We start from the raw sequence: 10,912 nt of genomic DNA, 5'->3' as shown, positions 1-10,912 counted from the left end.
AGAGCGCACCAAAGCAAGCTTGATATCCGAAACATCTAGGATATTTCTCGTACACAGCCTACGATAGTTAGGTAGGTTTCGGGCTTAATTCTCCCGAAAGGGGATTTTGCTTGCGCCAGCTATTAAATAATCAGAAGAGCAGATTGGTTTATTTTTTCAAATTATTTTATTTTAGATCACATTCAAGTTGTTTTGCAGTCCAATTGGTATCACGGAGAACGCACAATTTTCACTTCATATATAAAATCAACATCATATCCATTGGCGGGAAACGTGTTACATAACTTTAAGGTTGTTAACTCGTTGCAAATTATAATTAACTGGAAGCTGATATAATGCCACTACTTAAAAATTGAACCAGTGTTCATGATAAGGGATAACTTTAGAGGCTTTACATAACGCTACACTTTGATAAGGTGCTAGCAACCCCGCCCAAGACTGGTATCATTTGCAGCGCTCTATCAAAGAATCCCGGCTTTTGAACTTGCCGTTGTCGGCTCTGATTGAGTAGCAGCTGTTGTCTCAAGCTCTCCACTGTCTTCTCCATGCCTTCATTTGATTTTTGCATTTGTGCAAGTCGTTGGCTGAGTACTTGATTTTCTTGCATGAAATTTCGTCTGTGTTTTTCAACCTCCATCATTCTTGCCTTTACCATGTTCTCCATTTGTTGCCGTTGGACCGCTGCTTCAGCTTCCATCTGTTCACGGAGTCTCTTTTTTTCTTGCTCCTGTTTTGCCTGCAGCATTTCCATCTAATTACCAGACAGGAAAAAGTTCAAGTCAGACAGCTATAGGAGAGTCATGATGAAAAATAATATAGCATCTACTCTTGTTCACCTCTACTAGTACTCTTGTGCTAAAATCATCAAATTTCTCAGTCACTCAGAATGAATTTCTGATAAAATTACTGAAAAAACTTTCACAGAAAACAGTTAATGGGATAAATTCTTGCTAGCGTTATTCATTCTAAAGATATATTTTGAGGCATTTGAAGGTAAAGATATTATGAGGTTATATTCTTATAACAAAGAAATTAAGGAATAATCAATCTAAATTGACACATCATAAAATTACATTGGAATGGAACCAAGAGAAAATAAGCAGGCAGAGAGGGCGGCCCAGGCACGAGGACTCGTTCAGACAAGATGTGAGCTTTTTATTTCACCTGCCCTGGTACCAAATCGGATGTTACTCAAAAAGCCTAGTTCCCAGGAATGAGTGTACTCACGCTTTTTTAAAAGGCTTACTTTTCTACGTCTTTAATTGGATTTCACTATATTTCATCGCCATAAAATTTGTGTGTCTGTGCTTTCTGGAATCAAAGATGTGCATGTTTAGCGCTTCCGTCTGAGAAGGCAAAACTCACAAAAAGCAGTCAATGGTCCTCTTTGTTCTTTTATTCTCTTTTTGTGATCTGCACAAATGGAAATCGTCAAATGATAGATTTGACGATTTTTGAAGCGTGGAATGATTTCTTTAGTGGTTATGAAAATGTCGGATCAATATCAGAATCTGATCAACTGCACACCTACCCCTCCCCTGACCCAACATTAACCCTTACTTGTTATTTTTTGATTGTTGTTGAGTTGGGGGGGAGGGGGGGTAGGTTTAGAATTTCTCAGATACTGACATTGACTTAAAATGTCTTACTTCCTTATGGCGCTGACGATTTTCTTGTTGTAAACGTTCGTGTTCCTCCTTAAATGAGAACGAAAATTCACATCAGTATAGGCTTTGTCTAGCAGATGATGAAATTCTATATCCTCGCCATTAAAACTAAATTAATATAGCAATGTTTTTGACAAAGAACAGAGAAAGAAAGCATGAACTTCAATCGGCTTTTGTTCTCTTATTAATCAGTTGATGAAGTTTGTTGAAGATAGGATGTTATTTTCCGTTTTCCTTTTCTTTAGCCGCATAACGTAAACAAAAAATTCCTATTCCATTTTCCATTCCCAATTTTCCTTTCTCCTTCCCTCTTCCCATTTCCCTTTTCCCTATTCTTCATTTCCTATTCTCCGTTCCCAGCATTTATCATTCTCAATTTTTTTTCCGTTAAAAAGTAATATGATTATTAAGTCGATTAAAATTGCGTCATCAGTACCTCAAGTTTTATCTTCTCTTGCTCTTGATAGGCTTTGGCGGCAATTTCTCGACTCAAGTTCTCGTCAAAGTCCTTTAATTGTTTCAGCACGCCCAAATATTGCTGCATTTCTGTCATAAGTTCCTGTGATAAAAGGAGAACTTTCGCTTACATCGTTGCTTTGTCTGTTGGTTTTCTTTGTGGTAACTACCAAGAGATTATAAAGTTATATTCTCTTGTAACAACATAATAGTTACTAAGACCAAGAATCGCAATGTACTTGTATTAAAGGAACTGAATTTGGTTTGTATTTTTTCGCTGTCCGTGAAACTATTAACGTCAATGAAAACAAAAAGGAAGACAGATGAGAAACCTCATTAATTTGTCTCATTTCTGGTCTGAATTTTTAATTCCAAGTAAAAAACCCTATTTACCGGATGAAACTCGAAGAACACAGCAGCACAAACTTGTTTAGCTCCGGTGGCACGAGCTTTGTAGTCCTGCTCAATCTTTTTGTAACCTGCTACAATGTCATCGAACATGACTTTGGCGCCTTCCTTTCCATGGAGCTGGTCGAGGATTGGATCCAAGTGTTGCTTTTTGAGTTGCTTCAGGAGAGCGTCACAAGCCTCTCGCGTAAACTGATCATTCTCAGTCTGCCACGTGACATAATCTCGGTCAGAAAACGACTGAGAAATAAAAATAAAAAATAAAAAAAAGCCGTTTTATATTTACAGTAAATACCAGTGTTCATCTTTGCGTGCTGTTGTTTGTTCCCAAACTTTAACTGGACATTTATTTGTTGTTTCTGTGAGTAACTTGTGCCAAAATAATTGAAATTTACGAACATTCTCCCCCAGTAAGTCCAACAATGAATGTTGGGAAGCACTGTAACTATTATTTCGTGGCATTCATGGTTGTATAACCAGACAGTTACTAAATATTTATCGCTTATAAATTAGATTTAGGTCAATTAGATGCCGCCATGAAATTAACAAGCAGTAGCCTCCACCTGGCGCGGAAACGTTCACGAAAAATAGTCATCAGAAAATGTGTAACGATAAGCGTCGGGAAAGCTTGAGGAAAGTCTTGAGCCTCGTGGAAAAAGAACCAAGGATATTTCATTGCTTTGGAAATGCTTCTGCACAACCTATTATTTTCACCGCACTCGATTTCGGACCAGGTACTCTGCTGCTTTTAAATATTTCACCAAGATCCGAAACCTTGAGTCAAATCATAAAGAGTTTGTCCTGTTAGAATTCTACCACAAATCGAAAATTTTATTCATCCCCACAAAAATGTTGGACGAAGTTTGCAAAAGTTCGTCGGTATCATTTTACTCCAAAGTACTGAATGAGGAATGTTTAAGCAATGTGTGAAAACTCCTTACCACTAGCTCGTTGAGGTACCTCTCGGTTGTAATAGAGGATATTCCGATTGTTTCAGCTTGTAACTGACCAATTGCTTGGTCAAGAGCAGTTTCATGACATTTACGAATGTCTTCGGAGTCACAAGGCAGCTGATTGAACAGTTGTGAATGCACGACGGCGCTGTAGACATTCATGGCTTCGTGCGTTGCTTCATTACATTTATCTGCTACAAATGTGTCCCAAGCTGACTGGACATTAGGAATCACTCCAGGAGTATTGATGGCCTGCACGTAAAGTTCAACCAAGGCAGCCAAACCTGGAAACAGAGTGGGTTATCGAGGAATGAAAATTGTCTTTAAGTTTAAGGACATACTTAATTAGAAAAGTATACAGTAGACAAACGGTGTAAAAAATAATCTAAAATAGAAAAGCATGGTATAAGATTGTGACTCCCATAATTCAAGAAGTAGGCGGCGACTTAAGATTCTAGAGATCAAGCTAATCCCTCGAAATTTGTCTTCAAAACCAGTAATTTTCATCTGAAAATTACATAGAAATCTGAGAGAAGTTACGAGTTGCTCTCTCACGGGAGATGAAAGCCAAACGAAGATGCAATAGTAGCCTTTACCTTCACCAGTCACAAATTCTCCGTCGTTGAAGCTGTGCTTAGGAGTAAGAGTTCTTTTCAACAAGACCTTGAACTTCTCTATCCCAGAGAAGAACTCACTGTTGATCTGACTTTTGTTTCTGTTGATGTTTTTCATGACCTCTTCACTTACAGATGGTGGTGGCAGTTTGAAGGCTTCGAAGCCGGGGAAGAAACGCAAAATGCTTTCAGCGACTCGTTGGGTGTGGTCCGCCCGTTCCTTTCCTTGATCCTTGAAAACCTGGTTGGTTTAAAAAGCAGTTGTAATAAGGAACCAGTCATTTTCTCCTGGGGTGGGAGCCAAGGATTCTGGAGGGAAGATGGTTTTCAGTGGGGAACGGAGTGGGGATCAGTCGTTGCCAACAGAGTATGAAGGGGATACTATGGAAAATTGACTGCCAATTAGTTGCCAATGAAGGGGGGTGGGGGGGTAGGGGAGGGTCACAAGACTATTACAGAGTCTTTTAGGGGTCATCAGGGGAACTTTATTGTGACAAAACCAAGATCCTCTGTCATCGCTTTCATAGAGACGTTTGTATCACAAGCCAATACAAGATTTAGATCCCCATCGCTGAGGATATGGAGCACATTACAATGTGATAAGTCATCACTGTAATCAAGGTAAACCAGTCAATCAGTCCCTCTTTGTTTATAGAACACGACTACGTTTTAAGCAAAGTCAATATGTAAATTAACTGAGCAGACTTATCCAATTACTGTATGCAAAGAATAAAGAAAGATTTTATCATTATTTTTGGTCGAGTTAAGAGAACGTCTAAGTTTAGACTATACATAGTTACAAAAAAAAAACAAAAAAAAACCAAGTTCCTTCCATTTTCAAAACCTGTACATCTCCAAAAAGTTAAACAATAAACCTTACAACCAAGAAACAAAACCATGTTCTCGAATACTCGGTTATTTTGTTCATATAACAAACTGTAAGAGTCTATTCCGAGAAAACAGTGATATAATCAATATTTCTGCGGCTGTGACAAAGAGTTTTTCAGGGAAGCGTTTGATTAATTCTTTTGTCTTTTCTGTTTCAAAATGAGTCGCCTTACCCTTGTTAGGAAATACTCCTTAATGTCTCTGCAGTCTGTTGGAATGGACTGAGTAACATCCCTGAGAAGCCAGATGAAGAATGGAAAAGTCTTGTGGAAGAAATCTGTGTCCTCTCGAGGGCTGCTCGTGCTCACACTTCCGTCGTTGGAGCAAAGTCTAATTCGTTGGGACAACTTCATAATAAAACTGCAAAATGTTAAGAAATGTTTTCGTTTCATCTATCGCGAACGATAGCTTTTCTGTCTCTTCTTATATCTTTGTTCAGCTTGGTTCTCTTTTTGGGAACAAAATCCTATTGTCAAAGGGTTAAAGTTTTACGCTTGCATGCTGAAGAGGATAGACGAGAATTTGTTTTAACGAGAGTTTTTCCAGAGAAGGTCGACTACCATTCTCTGTTTGAGATATAAGCCCGACTCATCCATCAACGCTAAGTAAAAGGTTTGTGATCAAAAAACCGGATCGTTCGTGTCAGAGTTACAGTACATGCATCGGTTTTAGCGAATATGCTTCAAGAACTAGTTAAAAGTCATGCGAGAACACTTTGCGCAGCCGAAGTCATTTACACATGCTTTCCAAGTGCTTTTCAGCAACCTTTTTTAAGATAAATTTTACATCCATATGAAATTTTCTCTTGGAATACGCGTTAAAACCGTTAAAATACCGAGCCTGTATTTCACTTATACAAGCCTTTAAGAACACGCAGAAATATGCCTCATTTATGGACTCTCTTCCCCCCTCTGCTAATCTCTCCACTCCTAAAATCTGACGTATTTGGTGAAGGATACTCCAATCCATTGAGGTCATGTCTGGTGGGAACCCCCGCTGAGTTATAGATCAAAACAGAAGCCAGCAAAACAGTGAGAGTAAATATCTGATTGTCATCCAAACCTTCTCCCATTACTGCATCAATTCCCTCTGAGTCTAATAAGACCACGGTACATTCCCTGCCAGTGGAGTCCTGAACAACAGAAACAGCCAGTTTCAAGTTACGCAAGCTCTAGTGTGAAGGGGTGATTCCAATTTAACTTGTTTTGGAGGCAGCAGTAACTTGCTATTCTGAAATGACCGCTAAAGCAGTGCAACTTAGTTTCGGCTAGAAACGGGGGGTATAGTGATTTCAAATTTTGACATTTCTTAGCTTTCATAAATTTGAGATTATCGCAACGTCTCCACAGACAAAGGATGCCAAATTTTTCTTGAAAAATGTATGTTATAAGAGTGATTCTTCATTTTTTAAGTTTCCTCTTAAATTTCCTATTGCCGAACACAGCAGTGCAGAAATTGACCTCCTGCCCCCACCTCAGCTTTTTTAACAAGGACCTTCCAACAAGTTAATTCGACATTAATAAGCCCTAAATATAGTCATTAAAACACATTTTATTGACATAGAAATCTGGTCTACAAATCAAAACATCTGTTCTGTACCCTTAATGCTGAATGAGTTCGAAAACTGCGATGCTTTTGCCAATTGAAATTTAATAATCGTGTCCATAAATGAGAAAGATACAGCCACAGTTACCAGGAGAAAATGAACAGTTGAAGCTTTCTTTCAAGCACTTACATTGTTTTGCCAGTAACGCAACTGCAAGCTATGGATGAAGCATTTTAATTACTTGATTAATGTGAACTCACCCGCATTTTTTGTGGCACTATCCACATCCAGATTCCAACAGTTTCAGGATCAAAATGATGCCCGAGAGGGAACACCTCGGGTTGATCGAAAGCTTCGCTCAAAATATACGACTTCCCTTTTCTGTATGGACCGGCGATCGATACAACACACACGGGACCTACACATGGGAAATGTAATGAAACATATCTTAATCAATATCGATAAAACTTTAGCAGTTGTAAATCACTTTAAATTACGTTTGAAACAGTCACACCAATTTATTATATGGGCATACAAAGGAATTTATTAGCCTGATCACAGATAGACCGAATTTAATAAACGAGTTCGACTTTAATCTCCAAGATTAAGATCCAGCCCAGAAGAGAAGTTTTAAGTATGCAAAACGAAATATTTGAATCGAGGATTATAAAAGAAAAACCTGCGACCCCTCTGAGTTACTGTTGAAACTAAAACAACTGCATCAAGATAAACTGAGAAGCTTGAGATCCACGTTAACTATAAAACCGAATCGAACAAAAGCAGATATCACTCTGCCCATTTTTATTCTATAATAATCATTTTTGTGTTTCATTATCTAACAATTGCACATTCTTCCAAATGCCTACCTTGAACGTGTGTGTGTAGAGAACTTTACATTCACAGACGACATTTGATGGGTAAGGATATTTATTGTCGATAGAGTAAAAAGGAGCATCACCCTCCCGTCCCCCCACTTAAGCAATTTTTTAGGCGTGCGAAAACAGGTTAGTGAACTGTAAACAAAATCAGTCTCCCCACCCTCCCGCTCCCTAGTTAGATGCAGGCAAGTGGGGTAGCCATGACGCTCCTCTGATCTATTTCATGATTACATGTGTGCAGTTCCCATTGCGCCCAGTAAGAGCTTGGACATTTATAAAAAAGTAAAACTTTTTATGCAAAAACTGAGGACCATGAAGCATTGGACAGAAAGTATACCTTTCACAGTCTTAAGCTTCTTCAGCGCTTCCTCCACCACATACAGAGACGTTCGCTGTCGTCCGGTTTTAATATATTTTCCAGTTGCTGCGTTCCACCGGCAGTTGTTGGGTAAACAAAGAGGAATGGCAATGTTTTGATTTTTTCTTGACGCCATGTTTCCAGCTCTTTTCTGAAAGAACAATAAATAAAATGTTACATGACGCGCTAAAGTCCAGAAAACAATATAAAGTTGCAATCCATTTGTACAGGCAATCACATGATTTCGAGTGCTATTTAGAGAAATAAGCACGAAGAGAATTTTAAACGATCAACAAAATTGCACAGGCCAGTCTTTGAATTAAATTTACGAATGCAAATTTATTCCAAAACATTTCTCCATTCTGATTGACCAGGAAGGAATGCAGTTTTTTGAAAACACAATCCAGGAAAGAGGAAGTTAGGAATGAAAAAGGTAACAAATCGTTTAGTAGGGCTTAAAACCTTTTCTGCATGATTATCCCTAAATTGCTCTACGCGAAGTTGCATTACGAATTAATTCTGTCAATAAAAATGATGAAAGAAACCCAGGAATAAAAAATTAAGTGTAAGAGCACATACGCTTCCTATTGATATGTGCTTATTTTCAGTGGGGCCATTTGAAAACTCTAATCCTTTGATGTATTAATGCTACCACAATTTTTTTTGTTCCGTTTGTTCCTTTATAAATGGTATGAAAAGATGCCGGTGTATTTCTCAACAGCTTTTAGCAATTTTCTGGACTAAGCTAAATGCTAGAGTTCTAAGGCTCAGTTTTACCATCAGATGCCTGTAACTCAAAAAGGCTGTTTGAAAATCAATGCTGCTCTCAACTGCTCAATAACAGAACGGTACTGGCTCATGTTTATGATGAAAACGTCCTGGTATTATTTGAAAATCTTATTTATCTAATTTTGCTAAAAACTGAGAAGAATTGGTTTTAATTACATCGCATGGAAACCAGAAATACATCACGACTACACTAAATATCTACTCCGGCGAGTTCTTTCAACGCTTGGATCAATGATCGCAGAGATAATTGGGAAAAATTTACTCAAATCTCTTTCCTTTATTGAGTCGATGGCAGTTTCATTCAAAAGGATGTTAGGGACCTTAAGCGGTCAGGACGGCAACGCCGAGGAAAACTTCGATTAAAAATGAATTTCTGCCTTAAATTAGAATTTAAAAAATGGCTGCATTTGTTTACCGTCTCATACGGTGCCACACCTCAACTTTAGCATAACGTATAAAATAAGCGTTGAGTTCCAAATGGAAATTTAAAAAATTTGCCGTCGCGGCTTCGGTTCGCAGACGACGCAAATTGTGGTGATTTCACGTTGTTGCTTTGTATAGGACAGCTGAGAAGTGTACAAAGTTCTAAAACGCGCGTGTTGAGCTATAGTTCTGCCAATTAGATTTTTTGTTTTTCCACGTACTCGTTGCCGTCGCCGTCGTGGTTTTCTTATGGTCCCTATTTCTTACAACAGAAGTTTGAAATTTCATGAGATTAAATTGCCAAGTCACACTTTGTCAAAAATCACTGATGTGTGACATGTTTATACTGAAACTTGGAGATCAAAGCCGGAACTGGTAATGTTTTGCTTTTCGAGCGTCGTATCGTTTTCATAAACCATTTGTTCATTACCTTAGAAATTTCATGGACTCCAATTATAAAATAAGGTTAAATGGGAAGTTGGAATGTCAGGATAAAGAATTAATAAAATGAAAAGTAGCAAGTCAGATTACAATTTAAATCAAAACAGTCCTAACATTAGAACGAAAGATATCTGTCACAGAGGTTTGCGTTTCTTCACATCGTTCATCTGCTAAGCTAAGAGATAAGAAAGATTACTTGTACAGGCGTAATCACCACTCCCTCCTCTCTTTCAAAAAAAAATAAAGGAGTTTCTTTAGTTTGTGAATCCAGTACCGTGGTATCTAAAACTCAACTATGCATTTGGAATGTATGAGTAATTAATTCCATCTAGCTTTAAGATACTTTACTCCGCTTAAAAGTAGTTTTTCGTGCCTCTTACAAGACAGCCCACAACTTATCCACAGGTTTGAAAGTGTGCAGGTTCGTATGATTTCAATTCTTTCATTAAAAGTACCTTCTTGATGAAGGTTAGATCCAATTTCGCTTTAAAATCAACCTGCCCCTCAATTGAAACTGTGGGCGACAAAAGAATAACAACATCCAATACAGAACATCAAGCCATATAGCAACGTACTATTGAAATAAGAACTGTACTTCACTCGCTTGGTGAGGTAAGTATACAGTTATGGTACTCACCTCAAAGGAATGACACCCTTCTATCGCTGTTAGATAAATCTGAGATTTATTCTGCAGTGAATGAATAATGACTTGCTCTGAAACTGAAAGATATACGAATTTGGAGAATACCCATGGCTCTTCTTGGAAGGCGATTGGGGGTCCTCTGAATGCGCACAGAAACTGAAAGCTTTCCGTTTGGACGTGACGTGCAGAGTAATCAATAAAAAAAGGAATAACAATGACGATGTAATGACAAAGCTATTTCAGTATCGTTACGCGACCCGTCAGCAGTTTTTAAGACTCCATGACTGTAAATATCGAGAATCGCTGGCCAGGCTAAAAAAATCGAAAATTCTGATAATTTGTCTGGAAAACCCTTTTAGGGAGATGTATTAAAAAAAATATTTCGAAGTTTGAAAAATCAAATGTTTCCGAGAAAATGGGGAAAAACGAAAATTTTGGTTTCTACCTAATTAATTATGCAAACAATACAGTAAAATTGACCAACTTTAGTGTGCGAGTACTGAAGGAGGATGTTTGGTAAGAAATCGGGGGTGTTTTTACTTCAAAGTATAATTCATTTGATTTTTATTTGTGGCATTTTAAGGAGCTTTGGTTTAATTTTAAAATTCACATGATTTTTTAACAAAGTGCAGTCAAACGCTTGTTGCAAAAAGCGAAAAATCGAGCACCTTCAAGCCTTCAAAACGGTCAAGAATTTGCATGATGCAAATTAGTTGTAGAAATCGTACTTGAGAGCTACGAAGTAAACAAGATAGTTAAAGATGGTTAAAAAACTCTTTGATATGGAAATGATATAAAATTATAGAATAAAAAATCCGCAGACATCGCTGAAGAGGGCTGTAAATTGA

The 10,912-nt window shown here is 37.9% G+C and overlaps 1 protein-coding gene across 2 annotated transcripts; it reads right to left on the bottom strand.

Moving 5' to 3' along the window:
- Positions 1-147: 147 nt before the first annotated feature.
- On the bottom strand, positions 148-10,203 carry LOC131796294 (guanylate-binding protein 7-like). Of its 2 annotated transcripts, XM_066163710.1 has the most exons (12): positions 10,059-10,115; positions 9,877-9,935; positions 7,748-7,919; positions 6,793-6,950; positions 5,946-6,118; positions 5,160-5,346; positions 4,081-4,339; positions 3,473-3,768; positions 2,517-2,771; positions 2,104-2,226; positions 1,650-1,697; positions 148-751 (listed from the first exon to the last, which is right to left on the bottom strand). In XM_066163710.1, exons 3-12 carry the CDS (start codon positions 7,902-7,904, stop codon positions 392-394), a joined length of 2,016 nt encoding a protein of 671 aa, XP_066019807.1. In that variant the 5' UTR covers positions 7,905-7,919; positions 9,877-9,935; positions 10,059-10,115; the 3' UTR covers positions 148-391. The 2 variants fall into 2 exon arrangements, with proteins under 2 accessions (XP_066019807.1, XP_066019806.1); XM_066163709.1 differs by lacking the exon at positions 9,877-9,935 and having other exon boundaries at positions 10,059-10,203.
- Positions 10,204-10,912: the final 709 nt, after the last annotated feature.

The sequence above is a fragment of the Pocillopora verrucosa genome, chromosome 3, assembly GCF_036669915.1.
Source record: "Pocillopora verrucosa isolate sample1 chromosome 3, ASM3666991v2, whole genome shotgun sequence".
Classification (NCBI taxonomy): Eukaryota; Metazoa; Cnidaria; class Anthozoa; order Scleractinia; family Pocilloporidae; genus Pocillopora; species Pocillopora verrucosa.
The sequence above is the reverse complement of the archived record's forward strand: the minus strand, read 5'-3'. Positions and strand labels throughout refer to the sequence as shown.

Coding starts and splice junctions, on each gene's coding strand:
- LOC131796294 (XM_066163709.1), bottom strand. CDS start 7,904: ATGGCGTCAAGAAAAAATCAAAACATTGCCATTCCTCTTTGTTTACCC. Junction 5,347..5,945: donor CATGACCTCAATGGATTGGA/GTATCCTTCACC, acceptor AACATTTTGCAG/TTTTATTATGAAGTTGTCCC. Junction 1,698..2,103: donor AAGAGAAGATAAAACTTGAG/GTACTGATGACG, acceptor TTCTCATTTAAG/GAGGAACACGAACGTTTACA.